The 18,482-nt window shown below is 49.0% G+C and overlaps 1 protein-coding gene across 1 annotated transcript in view; it reads left to right on the top strand.

Annotated features, from left to right (window-relative positions):
- Positions 1 to 1,419: 1,419 nt before the first annotated feature.
- The window catches only part of Stk40 (serine/threonine kinase 40), a 33,810-nt gene continuing 16,747 nt past the window's right edge, over positions 1,420 to 18,482 (top strand). Inside the window, exons 1-2 of the mRNA XM_028790142.1 lie at positions 1,420 to 1,609; positions 18,021 to 18,140. Coding sequence (XP_028645975.1) covers positions 18,029 to 18,140 — 112 coding nt within the window. The 5' untranslated portion in view covers positions 1,420 to 1,609; positions 18,021 to 18,028. The remainder of the gene's footprint in view (positions 1,610 to 18,020; positions 18,141 to 18,482) is intronic.

Raw genomic sequence — 18,482 nt, 5'->3', positions numbered from 1 at the left:
AAAGTGGGCCTGGCTTCTGGGTGCCTCCTTTGGGTCGTGTGCCTCCTAGAGGTTCCCTGACTGAGACCAGTGGGCATTTACAGGGTGTGGTGAGCTGGATCTGAAACTCCTTGGGTCTCCCAGAATTGGTGTGATGTGTTATCCCCACTTGGACAGCCAGGATTTACATGAGTTACCTAGTTTGTAACTGATATGAGGATTCAAGCTCTAGTCTTTTGGAATCCACCAAACTTTCTTCAAACCACAGCCCAACCATTATTAGCTGAGCGTCATGGCAAAGGTTACCCTCTCTCTCGGAGTGCTACCTTCTGCATTTGTATACAGGTCTCTAAAAATGTTTCACTTTGCATACGACAAGCCCTGGGAGCTGCTCTTATTAGTAGTTATACAGCACTATCGGCAGCTGAGTGGCCACCAAGCATTCAAAGGGACTGAGAAAGGATGCAGGCTGCAACAGCTAGACCTCATTAAGACCAGCCTTCTTGTCCTGGCAATACCTTGTGAAAATGTGAAATAAATGCTTACTCCTAGCAGGGCTTAGTCGAGGCCACGTGTGTCTACACGTGGATACAGAATGACCCAGGGGAGGGGAGGAAAAAGCTGAGAGAGTCATTAAGTACACTTATTAACTCTGAGACAAAGGAGTGGGACTATGGCCGCTGGTACTGCTGCCACCGAGCCCTTCTGGCCGCTTCTACACAGCAGTGGACGGAAGCCAGGATTTTCGAGGGCCCCCAGTGAGTCACCAGACTGATGCAATCCCTTTAAAGGGCTCATCTGCTGGTGTAAGAAGCTGATTCATGGAGGGCGTGGCTGTTGGAGGAGGAGAAAGGGACGGAAACTGGCAGGAGGCAGTGGGGTAGAAGCCGGCTGTGATCGTTCATTGGAACTCTTCACTGCAATCTCCCTGGGCAAGACTCTAGGGATGTCCAAGATGAATTTAGCCATCTTTGGGGTTTCTGAAGGGCCTAAAGTGAAATGAATTGTGACAGTAGCGACAGCAATTTCTGACTTCTCTTGAACCCAACTTCAGCGTTTTCCCACACAAATCTACAGAAGGCGAGAAATGGGGAGCAAGGAAAGGCCACTTTTCTAAAGAATGCGGTGCAGTTGACGGTTCTTGCAGCCACTTAGAGACGTCCCCAACCCCAGCAACGAGAGCAAAAGTCGGCGAGGTTCTGCAGAGGCAAGGTGGGGCGGCGCCTCCGTCCCAATCCCACTGTAGATGTAGATTAGCGGTAAGTACCGCCCCCTGACTGTCCAATCGCTTTACAGATTTCGACCCAGTCTCCACCCAGAACCAATTGACGATCTTATCTGGGTTTCCTGCCTGAAGGCTTCCGCCCATCCTGAAGATGGCGCACCAACCCCAGGCTCAGGCGAGGGGGCGGGGGGCGTGGCCGAGGGCCGATGCGTCACTTCCGTTGTCAGGTGGCGGCGCCGCAGCCATGGAGGGAGGCGGCGGCGGCAGCTCTGGTGGCTACGCTGGGAGGCGGCGGTGAGCGGCTCCCACGCCCCCGGCCGGGCCCCGGCCACCGGGACGGAGCGCCGAGCAGCTCCGGCTCTGGGCTGCGGACTATGGGCAAGCAGCGTTGATCTCCCGGGAAAGGTGAGCTCGGGGTCCCGGGACGCGGAGCCGGGTGGGGGCTGCGTGCTGGCGGGGCGGGCCACTGTGGCGGAGGGACCCGGGTGACAGCCCGAAGCTGACCAGCGCGACCAGAATGGCCATAGTGAAAATTTCCCCGCCACCACTTAGGGTCTGTCCTTCCTGGCGGCGGGGGCGGCGGCTGCCGGGAGCCTCGGTCTTCGCCGCAGCCCTGGGAAATGGGCACTGCCCGCCCTGCCCAGACGCACTCAGCCAGACAGCGAAACAGCCGGTGTTTGGCCCGCTCTAGGTTTTCCCCCAGAGAGACCCCCTCCTCCTCTCCATGCTGCTCTCCTGACCTAGAGAGTGACTTGAAAGTTAGGACGAGTCCCCAAGGAGAACCAGCCAAGGTTTTCCTCCTGGAACCCTCCACCCGTTGGCACTGACACCATCGCTGCTGGGGAATTTTCACATCCTGGGCGGCGTTCAGGTGCGAGTCACAGCAACCTGCTTGCCAGATCCACGTTGGGCCGGTCTTCACAGTGGGAGGGCGTGCTGTGGTCAGTGTTTCACCTGCCATCCTGGTCAGGCCCGCCCATTCCTACGATGCTTGACCCCACCTTTCAATCTTGGGTAGGAGCTTTCGGATTCCCGGTGGCTTCTCTGTCCACCCCCACTCCTCCAGGTTGTTGGCGGAAGGAAGAGATGACAGCCGCCTTCGGTGGCAGGATAGACTTTGCTCTGTTTTAAGTCACTGGAGGAAACCGGTTGGCTTTGCTGGTTTTGAGAATCATTGAGGAAGAGGGTAGTCACGCTGGGCTGGGCTCCTTTCCCTCTTGGCTGAGTAGTTTTGCATGAGATAAGGAAGAGCAAAATCCTACTGCCCTTATTTTGTAAACAGTGCTGTGAGTTCCTCATTAAAGGCCCTGTTATATCAGTTTGTGGGTTAGACCTCGACCTGCCAGAGATAGTCCTCATTCATTCATTCATTCATTCATTCATTCATTTTTCACATAACAAAAGGGCCCTGCCTGCAGAGCCAAGTGCTGAGTTATTATTTGGCTTTGGAGTCGTACTTCTTGAATTCTGGGATTAAAGGCGTGTGTCACCTTGCTCTGGACTCCTTAAACTCAAATTCTGGTGCAGCAGCTTTTTGTTTGCTGACCTTGGACCCTTTGTGTCCCATTTGCAAAACACTGATAATGGTAAAAAGAATCACTGTAGAGAATTAACAAGTAAGAGGTTCTTGTCTTGACTAGTTCCCTGTCTAGTTAGAGGAAACTGACCTGCAAGCAGATAGTTGAAATGTGATCTACAAAAGCAACCGGAACTGAATGCTAAAGGATCCCAGTAAGGGAAGCTGCTTCCTCCATCTGGGAAGCCTGGACTGTAGTGACTGGAGAATGGTCTAGAAGGATAGAAAGGGGAGGCTTAGCCAGGTGAGAGTAAAATGGAAGGTGCTGTCTGGAGAGAATTACAGCGATTTAGAGAGAGACAGAACCTCAGCTAGGTCAAGAGAGTGGTATGGAAGCCAACAGAGTACAAAGTAAAGCAATATAAGTTAATGAAAAAAATGGACATCTCATTGATAATTTGGGACTTTGTGTCCAGTGCACCAGAGGCCAGTAAAAAGCTTTTAGCTGGGGAGTGAACAGGACTAGATCTATAGTTTAGATCTGTGAGGAGCTGAGGAGGGTGAAAGAGCTAGACACCTCATCAGAGACCATCACATGCTTCCAAGAGGAGAGTTGGTATAGACATACTGGATCTGTGCTGAGAAGGCACCGTGTGGCCAGTGCTAGGTAGATAACCCCTTGCAGTACCCCCAAAAGTGCCCTGCTCTCTCTGAGCTCTCAGGTTGCCTAAGCCACTGGCAAGGTAGGGCTTCCCTCCCAGAAGGCCAGATGTAAGGGGTGTTACATTTTCACTCTTGTGCCTCTCATGGATAAGACAGTAGTTTGAAGAGGTTAAGAGCTTGTTTGGCTTAAACAGATCTGCTTCTAATCCCAACTCAGCCAGCCACTAAGGGTTACATATTCTCTCTGTGCTCACATTTCTCATTGTAAAAAGACACTGTAAGATGACTTCCCCAATAGGGCCGTTGTGAGGATCAAGACAGCTGTTGCAGAGTTAGGACTTAGCATTCACTGAGTAGTAGATGCTTGGTGAATGGTAGTTTTCATGGCAGGCTGCTGGAGAGAGCTTCTGGGAACTACTTGAAGCAGTTCACAGGAACTAGAGCTGTATCCTATTGAGCTGTTTGTTCTGAGGGGTCACGAGAGCTCTGCTTTCCCAGACTGTACCGCAGCAATGCAGATTTGTCTCTTTCCCAAAGCCCTTTTCAGGAGTACAAGCAGAGCTAGCCATGGTAGCTAGCGTCGGGAGGCAGAAGCAGATAGATCTCCATGCGTTCCAGTCCATCCTGATCTACATAGTGAGTTCTAGAACAGCTAAGGCTACGTAAAGAGACCCTATCTTAACCCTGCCCCCTAGCCGGGCAGTGGTGGCGCACGCCTTTAATCCCAGCACTTGGGAGGCAGAGGGAGGCGGATTTCTGAGTTCGAGGCCAGCCTGGTCTACAGAGTGAGTTCCAGGACAGCCAGGGCTACACAGAGAAACCCTGTCTCAAAAAACCAAAACCAAACCAAAACAAAACCCTGCCCCAGCCCCCAGAAAAGTAGAACTGCTGAGAAATAACATTGTTTGATCTTGTGAGACAAGGTCTCTCTATGCAGACCAGGATGGCTTCACATTTGTGTTGATCCTCCTGCCTCTGCCTGCCCAGCTCTAGGCTTACAGACTTGTGCCTCCACACTTGGCTGATGAATACCATTTTAAAGTATGAACTGGAGGATGTATGTCAAGTTCTCTGGAGTCCCCACAAATGAGCCTGCTCTAGAGTCTGAGTTAGCATTAGCAGGAAGTGCCATACTGGATGAACATGTGGTACACCATACTTATGTGTATGGTGGCTCAAAGTAGAGAATCTCTGCAGTACACCTGTGATTCCCACATGTGACTGCCACATGCTAGGTACAGGAGCAAGGAAGAGAAGAGAGGGACAGGCACCCCAATCCATTGGGACTTGAACAGGTATTGGGGAGTCTTTCCCAGAAATTTGTGCAACATGAAGTACAGATCAGGGGAACAGAAGAAATGACTTACCTGGGGATGAGGATATTGAGAAGAAGTTTAGAGAGCTCTTAAGACTTTGAGGAGTGGATAGTTTTCTGTGGGTTTGTGAAGCACTCTAGGCAGTAGAAGGAGTGACAGGAATGGGGGGAGGGCAGTGCACATGCCCTCTCATATCATGGTTTAGATGACACAGGGGTTCCATCATAGGCTATAACAGGACTTGGCTTCAGGATATGCAGGAGAGAGAAACTAGAGAGAGAAGCAGGGACTCAGTAAAGATTTTTGAGCTTTGGTACTCTGTAGTGATAAATGCCTGCGTGCTAGAAACACCTGCATCTTCCAAAGAGCCCTCTGGCTTCAGAAGAGCGGTGGGCTGGGGAGAGAGTGAGTGCTGCAGGAATCATGGGCAGGCTGGAGAGGGCTTGGTCCAGGGCAGAGTGGGTAGAGGTGGGGAAGAGGGGCAGAGGTCAGTCTGTTTGTGTGAAAGCCTGCTGGACTCTAGTATAGAATTCCACAGTGGTGGTTGGAGGAGGAAGAGGAGGAGCAGTGATGGTAACTTGGAGATCTTGGTTTGGGTGAGAGAGGGGATGATGACAGTGCAGCAGTAGGGTAGCATAGGGAGAAGATGAACAGCCAGTGGGATCAGTCAGCCCCGTTCAGAAAGCCCGGAGTTCACCCACAAGGGAAAGGAGTTTCAAATACAGAGCCCTGTAGAACCCTGTCCAGCTTTGGGGCAGGCTTCCTGCTGGTTTGCCTGTATCTCCACCTTGGATGAGGGCAGCCTCTCTGTCTTTACCTTTCTTCTGCCCACATTTGACCACAGAAATGAGCTTTGTTGAGTTTCAGAAACTCTGGTGCATTCCTTCCATCTGCTCATAGCTACCTTGATTATTAAGCACAGCTGGAGGGTCCCCAAACAACCTCAGTTAGAGATGGTTTTCAGAGCTCCTCATGGAGATGCTACCTGAAAGGACATGAAGTAAGATTAACTTTCTCTTTTTTTGGTTTTTCGAGACGTTGTTTGTCTGTGTAGCCCTGGCTGTCCTGGAACTCACTCTGTAGACCAAGCTGGCCTCGAACTCAGAAATCCACCTGCCTCTGCCTCCCAAGTGCTGGGATTAAAGGCATGTGCCACCACCGCCCACCACCGCCCGGCTAAGATTAACTTTCTGACACTGATCAAGAGTTAACCCTGGCTTGGTGGTAGTGGTGGCGGCAGAGGCAGGCTAATCTCTTAAGGTCAAGGCCAGTCTGGTCTAGAAAAAACAAAAGGAGAGAATGTTGGCTGTCTCTGTGGGTAGATTCTTGGCATTCATGGAGTCCTGGTTCCATCTCTAGTACTACATAAAAACTGGGTATACTGGTACGTACATACCTGTCCTTTAGCACTGAGGAGGTAGAGACAGGAGAAATGCATGTTGATATCATCTGCATAGCTAATTTGAAGCCAGCCTGGGATGCATGCTTGAGACCCTGTCTCAAGTGAGGAGGCTATGAGAAAGTGGTCTGAAAGAAGAGCATGAAGCAAGATTGGAGCCTTCAGGGTGGCCCCCAGGCCCCCACACATCACAGCAAGCCCCGGAATCGAGAGCCGAGGGGGAGAGGCTAGTACTGCACGCTTGGCTGGCTCACTGTTTCAGAGATGGCTCCATTTATATGCTTGTCTTTCTAGCACACACTATACACCATCTTGAGTGTGACTGAGCAAGCTCTTAGCTAGACTGACTTTTCTTTTTCTTATTTTTTGTTTGCGTATGTGTGAGGCTGCATGAGTTTATGTGCCCTGGAGCTTGAGGTGGTAATGAGCTAGCCGATGTGGGTTCTGTGGCCTGAACCCAGATTCTCTGCAAGAGCAGTAAGTATTCTTAACCTCTAGGCCATTTCTCCAAGCTCTGACTTTCGTCGTACATACAGTTAGCCTACCCCTAAGTACCCGAGGGAACAAATGCCTAGAAGAACTATTGCCTCAAAGCTGCTGCTTTGACAAGGTCCTGCCCTAATAGCCTAGGTTGTCCTCAGAGTTCCTACGTGGACCAGGCTGACCTTGAACTCACCACTCTCCTTTCTCAGCCTCCTGAGAGCCACGCCTTCCTAGCTATCCCCCAGCAAATATGCTACTCCTGGGAGACCAGGGAGAGCAGCCCATCTCTCTCTGGCCTGAGGCAGGTAAAGGAGTAAGTGGGTGGGTGGGAATGTGGACTCCCCGGGGGCTTAGCTCTATACTGGGCTGGTGTTTTCCAGGAAACCCCACTGTCAGGAATCAGTGTCCCTTCTAAATATGCATGTGGACTGCCACCCACTCTGCAAGAGGGCTAGACATAGATTCTTTAGCCTTTAAGAAGTTTACTGCCAAAAAAAAAAAAAAAAAAAGAAGTTTACTGCCCAAGGGTCCAGAATGAAGAGAGTAGTCTGTCATAGGAGTGGGAATTGGAGAGAACAGGATGATTGACTTGCTAGTTATTTGCCTTTGTGGCTGGGCACAGGTGGTGTTGGTATGATGAGGTGTGTTAGAAGGATAGCAGTGCTTTTAGGGAGAGATTTCCTGGTCTTTGGGTGACTTGGTCCAACATACTGTGGGACTTTGGACCCCATGACTGGCACCTGCCACGTCTGGCCAGAAAAGTCCTGCTACTTTTGTAGTAAGTTTGGTGCTGGCAGCACTCCAGGCTAGGCAATGGGCCTGTTTTCTCCTGGAAAAAATAGGAAGGAAATTAAGAACAACAAAAGGCTTCAAACCACCAGAGATTCTCTGTTGATTACCGTGGACACTGTACTGGATGGCCTCTGGGGGGTAGGGCTTGTCTCTGCTTTACAGAACAGCTTGTCAGGGATCAGGGGGATTAAGGAGCCTGTCCTGTTAAACAGCCAGTGAGGATGAAACTGGGACTTTCCACATCCATCCTTGTGTGACTCTGGAACCCCTGCTGTCCCTTCCTCCATCCTGGCCAGGCTTTGGCCCCAGGGAGCCCAGTCTCCAGAATCTTGGAGTCAAGATCTATAGAGCTGGAAAGGACCTTGATAGGGCTGAAGCAATCCTTCCCTTGGCTGAAGAATAGAACTGCCACTGCCTGGAGACAAGGTCCTCTCTTTCTTCCCTCTGGGGAGTAGATAGAAATACTTTAAACCATGTTAGCCACAGTCAGATCTGGCTTCAGAACCCAGCTCTGTCACATGTTAGCCAAATGACCTTGGACAAATCATTCCGACCCCAGTGTCCTCTCCTGTAAAAGGAACGAACTGTAACTGTTCCTGTACTGAGGTTAAAGCAGGTTACTGTGATACCAAGTGTTGCTTAGTGCCTGACAGAGTCAGGTTCCTGGCCCAGGGCTGTCTCTGTTAGTGATCTGTGATTATCCCTAAACTGACAGCTCAAGCCTGCCTTCAGTCCTTCAGTGGATACCAGGTGGCAAGCAGGAAGTTCTTTATAGGCTTGTTTGCAAGCTGTCTGAGGGAGATTATACTTACCAGTATTGACCTTGACCCTTCCATCCTTCTAGTTCCAAGGATCCCTTTGCCTCAGCTCCATACGTCTGGGGCACTTAGCTTCCACCTGCTACCGGAATACACCTTCTCAAGAAGCAAAATTATCATTATAATAATTATAGGGAAATAACCAAATAATGCAAAAGAATATGAATATGAAATACAGAAGGTCCTTCTCTGGATTATTCTAAAAACTCCCTATGCACATTCAAGGGTGTTTGTAATTTCTTTAACTAAAATAGGATCATATGAATGTACAGTATTGCAGGATGCTTTTTTTTTCAACATGGGATTTCTCTGTGTAGCCCTGGCTGTCCTGGAACTTTCTCTGTAGCCCTGGCTAACATTGAACTCAGAAATCCACCTACCTCTGCTTCCAAGTGCTGGGACTTACATATGCAGGCTTGTTGTTTTGTTGTTGTTTTTGATAGGGTCTCATCAAGCCCAAGCCAGTCTGGAAATCACTGAAGTTGACCTAGAACTTTTGAATCTCTTGCCTTAGCCTCTAAGTTCTGGGGTTACAGGTATATGCTTTGATGCCCGGTTTCTGTGGTGTTGGGAGGTAGGCAAGTGCTCTCCCAGCTGAGCTGCATGTTAAACTCAAAGTTGTGAAATTTAACTTTAGATAGAAGCAGTTTCAGAACGGTGGTGTATGGCTCTGATCCAAATGGCCTTGCTTGCAGGATGATGCAGTGCTTCGTTTTTAAAGCTGTTGCAGACGGTATAAGGAAAAGTTGCATATACGAGTGCTCTGCCCGAGCTTTCCTGTGTCACTCTGAAGATCTGGGCTAGACACTGGCCTGGTTCCTCATGCATGTTGGTTCTGAGGACAGTCCCTTGGGCTGCACCCTACTTGGGCAGGGCCATCCCTCTCTCCTCCAGGTGAGGAAGCTACGAACACAGAAACAGGTGTCCAGGTCACAAAGTGGACAGAAAGGTGGCTCTTAGACACAGTCAGCGCTTCTTAGATCTCTTGTTGCTTTCTCTTTGCTTGGTTTAGCTATTCCTGCTGACAGTATTTGAACTCCATATGGGACCCTGTGGCAGCCATGTCATTGGGCTGAGTCAACCACACAAAGCAGTAACTGATATTTTGAGCCAAAGGGCCCCTGAGTCACATGCTAGGATCTTCCTTGCTGTGAGCTTCTTTTCTAGCCAGTGAGCTAGAACAGACTGATATGACAAGGGAGAGCTGTTAGTGACTTGCTCCAATATCCCTTCTTCGTACATAGTGCAAGGCCCCTTGCAGAACCAAGACCCATTACAAATGTCTCCCAAGCCAGTGTGCTTGGCTTCTTTTCTGGATGGGAGATACCAGGGCAGCACAGCTTGAGAAAGAGCTATTAAGACTGTCTCTTCCTCTGACACCCACACAGCCTGACAGATTATTTGTTGTCACATCAGCTGCTTCCAGGGGCAGGGAGGAGGGGGTCAGCTGGTGACAGGTCTGTCGACAATGCCCTGGATCCCATTCGGGTGGCTTCTAAGAGTGACTGCTGGGGAAATGCCCTCAGGAGCAACCAGCCTGCTTCAGCACCCACAGGGACTAGTGTGATGCTCTGGCTTTTCTTCTCAAGCTGCTCCGAGCCTACCCTGACCAGCACCTTGGTCTTCTAGTGGAGCCCGTGGGGAACTCTTGAGGGTAGTAAGTGGTGATTACACAGTCTCCTTGTATGGGGCTAATTTGTAAAGCCTGCCTCCTGGAGGAGACAACACAGAGCTGGATCCCAAGCTGCAGAGTGGGCTTTTAGGCCCCTTCTGGACCCCAGCTGCAGTGCTCAGCATGACCAAGTGCTGCTGCGGAAAGGCTGCCTAATGGCAGCGGATGTACTTTGGGGGAGCTGTGCAGGCCCTTTGCAAGCACCCCTCCCACTTCCCCCTGGCTGAGTCACTTCCTCTCTGGCTGCAGCAGGTATTCTCCCACAGGCCCAGAGCAGAGAGGCCTCAGTGGGTGAGGCTGTCTCTGTACTGTAGCCCTCTCACTAGTAATTCCCAGGCAGTTACTAATAGAGAATGATACAGTGTTATATTTTCTAACAAATTGGAGCTGTGTGTATCCTCTTGCATTTACAAAGTGAGCAGAATCCTCACTGTTTTGGAATAGTGAAGATGACAGCACACGCATGAGTCTTTGTCACCAGGGAATCCTGGCTGGAGTCAAAGGATTACTAATCCACTTCCCCATCCCCCAGCATCCATCCAGAGCACAAAGCAGTGGTTTCCAGTGGTTCCTTTGAGACCAGGAGAGAATTCACTCCTCTTTCAGCAATACCTGTCGTATCATTCAGGTTCAAAGGGATAGCCCTGAAAGTGGTGTCTCATACCAGTCAGGGCAAGAGCCACGGGGAGGTCCTGGCTGCAGGCTCTGATTTCTCAGTCATGAAAAGATAGACATTGGCTCTGCAGCTATAGTTTAGTCATAGGGTGCTTGTCTCTATGCGTAAGGCCCTGGGTTCTATTGCTAGCATCCTAACAAACAAGAACAGACAAATGAGTGAGAAAGTTCTAAGAGTTAAAAAGAACCCAGGCAAGGCATACTAGTGTGTATGTGTAATCCTACTGCTTGGAAGGCAGAGGCACAGGAGACTCACACGTTCAGCCTGGCTATGTATTGAATAAGACCCTGCATTTAGGGGGAGGGAAAAAAAGCCCAAAAAATGGATCCTAGTAATTAGCCCTTCAGGTACAAGCTGAAAATTCATGTATCTGGAGAGACTCTCTACCAGGTCACCTATACACACAACAGGGACACTTATCTTTTTCCTCCCAGCCCCATGAGAACAGCTGATCTTTTGGACATCCTGTGAAGGAAATGTTACCATCCCCTTTTTCAAAATGAGGAAACTGAGGTCCTCTGAGGGTTAACTGCGTTAACAGAGCAAGTGAGTGATGGAAGCTAAGTCCTGAACCCTGGTTTACATGACTCCATGTTGGTTTTGCTCTTCTAACTGGCATTTGGGTGACTGCCCATGGTCTGAAACCCTTGTTTGTGGGCTGTGAGTTCCACTTGCTTTCTTGAGTATGGAGAGCAGCTCTGAGGGAGGTTGGCCATCTCAGGTGTCTGGGGACACTTAAAGAAGCAAGGGCTTTTGCACATTTAGCATGGGGAAACCTGTGTTCCTGTCTCAACTTTTGAGTTAGTCCTTTGACCTTAGGAGTCTGTCTCCTTTTTGTTTTTCTAGGAAGTGTGCACGTGCCTACGTGTGTTGGGGAGGATCAGTTAGAATTATGTATTTGCAGCTGTTTTGTAAACCATAAAGCTGTAAGCCAAAATCACTTGGGATAGCTAATGTAAGAGTCTAGACTTCCCAATGGATTCTACGAGATCTCACATCTCTTAGGTTTAGTCTGTCCCTTCCTCATTGTGGGGTTCTGTACATAAATGGGTTTGGTTCCATGGTTGGGATGTCTTTCTGCTATCCAAACAACCCAGTTAGACCATGTCCTGCCTCATGCATTTCTGACATGGTCCTTGTTTTTAAAGAAAGGGTCTTAGGGTGGCCCAGCCAGCCTTGACCCACCGTGGTCCTCTTGTCTTAGCCCCACTAGCATTTCTGTTGTTTTCCTTTTTCTTTGGGGGGGAGGAAGTGGGGCATTGCGGGGCAGCTCTCACTATGTAACCTAGTCTGGCCTCGGACTCTGCCTTCCTGAGTGCTGAGATTGTAGGCATGTGCCATTGCACCCAGTATGCCAGGGGATTTTTTTTTTCTGGTCAAACTGCCCAATACCAGCAGAGTCCGTGTGTCTGTTGCCCTGAGCTGGTAGATACTACCTAGTCTGTCTGGCTCTGTTCTCATCTGATCCCATATCAGTCCTGGCCTGGCAGGGGGCAGGATTCACCTGTGAATGACACTTCATATCCAGCTGTCTCTGTCCCCTGCCCTAACACTGGCCTTGTAGATGCGTGGCTTATTTTCTCTCTGCCTTTTGGCAGGCACTGGGCTGGGCTCAACAAACAGAGTCGGACTTGCTTTCTGAAAGCCCACAACCTGGGATGGGGGTGGGGGAGGTAAACAAACCAGTAGTCACAGCCCAGTGGGAGGGTGTAGAGGTAGGCTCTGGTGTTCTGGGTGGTAGAGAAGGCCACCTAGCCCTGGCAAATTGCTGGGAGTATCTGTTGTAGGTGACAAGACACTTGAGTGAGGACAGAGAGACAACAGGAGGCCAGAGAGAAGGGTAGGGCAAGACTGTTCATGGCACATACAGCTCCCATGACTCATGGGCTACATTTAGCCTCATAGAAGGGCAGTGAGGTGGGGGAGGTAGCCAGGGTCTGGCAGCCTTACTGGGGAGCTTGGGTTTCTTCCTGAAAACCGGGAGCCTTGCAGGACCTCCACAGTGATAGCTGTTGGTACTGCTGCCCAGTGGACTCTGTGTCTGTCCAGCCAGTTGCCCAGTTAGCAGAGGCAGTGGCTTGTATTTGATGAAATGGTCCCTGCATCCTTTTTATCTCCTGAAGCAGAGCCGTGGCTCGCTGCTCTGTCCTTGGTATAGAGAAGTACTGAGGATGCATTGCAGAAAGGCGCCACCAGGTGGTGGACCTGAAGATTACAGCGCTCTCCTCCCCCCCCCCCCCCCCATTGCTTGGCCTTATAAGACTAAATCTGTTCACGCCATGCTGACTCTGCCCAGGAAGAATGAGGTTTCAGGTTCCCCTGCTACAATTATGTACCCAAAGACAGGCTCCTTTAAACTTGTGAGCTGTGTCTTGGGAGCTAGTCAGCAGGTAGGACTTTGTTCCTGTGTCTGAGAATACATGCCAAAACATCGTGACTCTTGTCCACCCCTAAACATTTGTGCATCTAAGAGAGCAAGGGCATTATGTATTATAACCCACACATGCTTTTCAATCCAGGAAGTGTAATTGGGGCAGGAGAGATGGCTCAGTGGTAAGAGCACTTGCTGCTCTTCCAGAGGACCTGAGTTTGGTTCCTAGTTCTAACATCAGAAGCTCACAACTGCCTATAACTCCACTTCTAGGGGATCCAGTGCCCTCACACACGTGTATATGAGTTAAAAAAAATTAAGAAAAAAATGTAGATGACACTACCATTATCATATTTTTACACACACACACACACACACACATACACACAATGCGGGTACCTTTATTTGCTGGTTGCCTATGTCCTTTATGGCTTTCTTCTCCAGGATTACCCCTTGCATTTATGTGCCGTGTACCGTTAGTTTCTTTTACCTTGCTGTTTGTTTGAGACCTGTCTCACCATGTAGACTTAGCTAGCCTGGAATTCAACCATGTAGACCAAACTGACCTCAAACTCACAGAGCTCTGCCTGCTTCTGTCTTCTGAGTGCTGGGATTAAAGGTGTACACCACCACCAAAGACTCATAATGACCCAGAACTCACTATTTAGCTGCAAACTCATAACAGTCCCAGCTACTGCCCCAGCTGTCCCTATGCTGAGACTGCAGGCATGAACCACCATACCCAGCTCAGTGTCCCCCACTCCCTTTTTGGAGACAGGATCTCATGAGTCCCTAGTCTGGCTTTGAACCTGCTCTATAGCCAAGGATGACCTAGAACTGCTGATTTTGAAGTGCTCGTCTTCCTGACCCCACTTCCTGAGTCCTATGGTCACGGTTCTATGCCTGCGTCCTTGCCCAGTCTCAGCATTTTTTTAACTCGCATTGATACTTTTGAAGCATATAGATCCATTTTGTTGAAAGTAACTCAACTCAGGGTTGTCCCAGTTAGGATTCATTTTGTACATTTTAGCCAAAGAAGAATATAAGTAAGGAGTGCATCGTTGCAAAATGTGCCACACAGAAAAGCCCCTGGTGCTCATTCTGTTGTCAGTGACAGATTGCCTTCACCAATCTTTTGACTGTTCTGCTGGAGGCTCTCATTGCCTGGTAGCTTTCAAGTGAAATGATACTTTAGCACAGGTAGCCCCTGTCCCAATGGTTCTCAACCTGTGGGACACGACCCCTTAGAGAGTCAAACAACCTTTTGGGGTCACCTAAGACCATCTGCATATCAGTTATTCACATTACAGTCCATAACAATAGCAAAATTAGTTATGATGTAGAAACCCAATAATTTTATGGTTGGATCACCACAATATGAGGAACTATATTAAAGGGGCGGGCACAGCATCTGGGCCTACTGGTAACTGGCTCAGACCTGATGATGCCTTCTCACGCTGAGGCCCACTTATACCCGCCAAGCCCAGTAAAGTCTGCAGAGCCCCCTGCTTTCAGAATATCTATTCTGGTTACAACCTACAATTGGTGAGTCTGCTGGTCTGTGTTCTCTTCCAGTGCCTTCCTCTCAGGCACACCACAACCCCATTTTGTCTCGCCAAACTTTCTGTTGAGATCCAAGTTGGTGTGGCACCAACTTGCAAGGACAGAACATGAGAAAGTTGAAAAATTCAAAGCTCTACAAACTTCAAAGCTGAGATTGTTGAGTCCCAGGGCTGCTGAGACTTCAGCCGGGGAGACATGAAGCCATATCTGAGGGGAGCCTTACCCCAGGGTGAGGACAACTGTTTGGGGGAGCTTTGTTCAAGTTCTTTTGGGGCCATAGCAGCCAGTACTGCTACTAAACACCACAGGTGCAGGATCCCTCAGACAGGCCTTTTGGTGGACCATTTAGACGTATGTTTGGAGCATCCCTGTCAGGATGGCTTGAGGGCAGGGTGGAACCACCTGTGTGTCTGCCATCTGCAGGAGCATGGCCAAGGAGGTCTGTCTCTGAAAACCTCATCCTCCAGTTTTTCCCTGGCTATCTCTTCACCATGATTTCCTTTGCTTCAGTCAACTCTGGGTAGCAAGAAATGATGTTTAGGAAGGAAGGCAGTCAGGGTACCTCTTCCCCGCCAGCATCTTTTCTGTCCCTGCCCATCTGCTCCCATCCTTCTGTCTGCCGTGTCTTGGAGCTGTTCCCATGCCATTTGCTTGAGTAGATCCTGAGTGGGGTAGGAGGGGTCAAGCTAACCCACTCATTGTCTGGGCCGCAGCTGCTCCCTGCAAACAGGCGTCTAGACTGTGTGTAGGCGAAGAAGCAGCATCTACACAGATGTGATAAGCCTGTCTGGTGCTCTCCAGGGAACTGCGGAAAAAAGAGGAGGCTCAGCACTCCAGAGAAGAAACCAGGATCAGAGTGTAGTGATACCAGCTACTTACCAGAGGCTACTGGCTTTGGCAAGAACACCAACTGGAGGGAAGGTGTCTGTTTGTTACTATGTGCTGGGCCAGGCACCAAGGTGCAGTGGTTCATATAAGTGTGTATAAGATTCTTTTTCTAGTGGTGGCAACAGTCACTGAACATAGACACACAAACAAATACATTATTACAAAATGTGGGAGGTCCATGGAGGAAACCACTGTACAGATTGTGAGACTAGGTGAGAGCCATTGGCAAGGAGCTGTCAAGCTTGCCTTCTCTGAGGAAGTTGTGTGTACACTGGGGGTACCCAGGAACTCCAGGCAAAGAAGACACTGGTGTCGTGCTGCTGTCTGACTTTTTGGGGTGTATCTAAAGCTATTTCATTCCTCTCTGCTCTGACTCTGCTTCCAGCAGAGATCACAGCCAAATCTAACCATGGCTGCCTCTGCAACTGGGGACTGTTGGATGTTAAAGAGAAGCCCCTAGTGACAGGACTGACCCTCAGCACAAGGAAGCTTTCCAGGATAGCATCGAATTCTAAAGGAAGACACATAGTTTACTAGATAGCAGTTTAAGCAGTAACACTTTCATAATCGTAGAGATAAATGGAGGACCAGTAAATGCCGGTTACTTCTCTATGGAAATGAGATTATAAGAAGTTGGTGCTCTGTGGCTCTGAGCCCCGTGGGGAATGGGGCGTGGTTACCTATCCTGTCCAAGACTCATGTGCTGGAAGGAGAAATGCTGCCTGTCTATTAAGATATGTGTATACTTACACACGTGCACACACACACGCACACACGCTCTTATATATAAATAATGAATGTAAGCATTTTTTAAAACAGATTAATCCCAGCACTTGGGAGGCAGAGGCAGGCGGATTTCTGAGTTTGAGGCCAGCCTGATCTACAGAGTGAGTTCCAGGACAGCCAGGGCTACACAGAGAAACCCTGTCTTGAAAAACCAAAAATAAAATAAAAATAAAATAAAATAAAATAAAATAAAGAACAAAATAAAGAAACTGTAAAGAGCTCTCAGTCACCGTAGGCTAGATACAGTGATCCTCAACCTGGGCCAAACAACCGTTTCACCATCTGAAAATACAGACATTTACAGTATGATTCATAACAGTAGGAAATTTACAGTTATAAAGAAGCAATGAGAATAACTTTACGGCTGGGGGTCAGCACTGCGTGAGGGGCTGTATGAAAGGGCCGCAGTACGAGGAAGGTGAGAACCAGTGAGACCGTCTGAAAAAAAAATTAATAGAAATAAAGTCCTTTACCCCATTTGACTTTGCAGTCTTGCTTCTTGGCATTTATCCTGAGGGAACAGAGCAGCAAGAGCAGTCCCTGTGAGCCATCACAAGGCTCTGCTGGGTCCGCCCACCTTTCTGAGCCTTGACTCAAAGAGTAGGAATAACTATCTCTTTGTTTCTTTCTTTCTGGTGCTGGCCGGAGCCTAAGTTTGCCTTTTCTGGTACTTTGGGCTCCTTACTCTTTCTCTTAAGTCCCCCACCCCCACCAGGTGGCTGCTTGCTGTGTGGCTGGCATCCATTCGGGCTGAAATCGCATGGTATTTTCCTTCTCTTTTCTGTTCTCTTCCCCTGCATAGCTGCTGGTGTTTGCAGTTTGCCTACCCTGGGGTTTACATTTTAAAGGAGGGCAGGGAGAGCCAAAATATACAGGCATTTACGTGACCATTTTTTAAAAAGGAAGGAAATAGATGCCCATAAAGTGGAGAAGCAAAACATGCCTCACATGATGCCACAGGAGAGTGACACGGTGCTTTTACCATGCGCAGTTCTGTTTTATATTTGCCATGGTGAAGATAGACACAAGGCCAGTGCTCTGCCACTCCACTCCACTCCAGCCCATGGTTTTGGTTTTTTGGCTTGTTTGGATTTTTGAGATGAAGTCTCCCTGGCTGTCCTGGAACTTGCTCTATAGAGCAGGCTGGCCTTAAACTCAGAGATTCACCTGTCTCTGCCTTAAAAGACCTGGGATTAAAGACGTACGCCAAGCTTAAGATTGTTTGTTTGGTTTTTACAGCTTTAATAGGATATATTTCACGTACTATAAAATTCTATCTAAATTAAGAAAAAGGAAACTCGCAAAATGTCATCAGAGTGTGGTCCATATTTTTATAGTGATGTATATTACTTTGTATGAGAGTGAAAACCCAGGAGACCCAGAGGCCTGACTGGAGAGCAGCTGTCTAGGTGGTGAGGTTAGGTTCCTTGGTTTCCATGTTGGCCCGTTTTTCAGTGCTGGTACAGGGAATGCCGGTTACTTCTCTATGGAAATGAGATTATAAGAAGTTGGTGCTCTGTGGCTCTGAGCCCCGTGGGGAATGGGGCGTGGTTACCTATCCTGTCTTTGTAGAAGTTTTTCTTCAGCACCCACACAAAGTCCTGTGCCTCCCTCTGACACCTTTCAGCAGACTCGCCTACCCTCCCTCCCTCTGTGATCTCTGTCTGCTGCCTTCAAGGACATGTGCTGTTGGTGTGTAATGACTTTCGAGTAAAGGAGTTATGATTCTTTTGTCCTCAGGAGCCTGGCTGCTGCTCCTGGTGGGGAGAAGGCGACTGCAGCAGCTGTGGGATGTATCCTTACGTTAGTCTGGGCTCGTGTCAGGAAAGTTGTTGACTTACTCAACAGAAAGGATCTTTTCTGTCTTGTTTAGAACTGAGAATGAAGCGGAGAGCATCAGACAGAGGAGCTGGGGAGACGTCGGCCAAGGCCAAGGCTCTAGGGACTGGCATTGCTGGAAATAATGCAAAGAGAGCAGGACCGTTCATCCTGGGTAAGCCTCCAAGTGTAGGGGTGTGGCCAGGGCACAGGGGCCACATTTCTAACCTACACACAACAGAGTGAGATGCCCACTAGGGCTGTGGTCCCTCCATAGCAAAAGTTGTCAATTTTTGGTCAGTGCACCAGCTTTAGAAGAGCCAGATTCTAACCTCCCTTCCCTGAGATATGAACCTCAGAACATCAACAAGCTCACAAAAGCACACGGCTACCTTAGAACTCACCATGTAAGGCACTAGTTGACTTTTTCTGGAATGACATGATTGATTTCAGTGGTTTTGTATAGCATTTCCCTGAGTTTCTTGTCTTTATTTTGTTTTAGAGAAGTGTGGTTTTT

Source organism: Grammomys surdaster, unplaced genomic scaffold (genome assembly GCF_004785775.1).
Source record: "Grammomys surdaster isolate TR1022 unplaced genomic scaffold, NIH_TR_1.0 125863, whole genome shotgun sequence".
NCBI classification, from domain to species: domain Eukaryota; kingdom Metazoa; phylum Chordata; class Mammalia; order Rodentia; family Muridae; genus Grammomys; species Grammomys surdaster.
The sequence above is the reverse complement of the archived record's forward strand: the minus strand, read 5'-3'. Positions and strand labels throughout refer to the sequence as shown.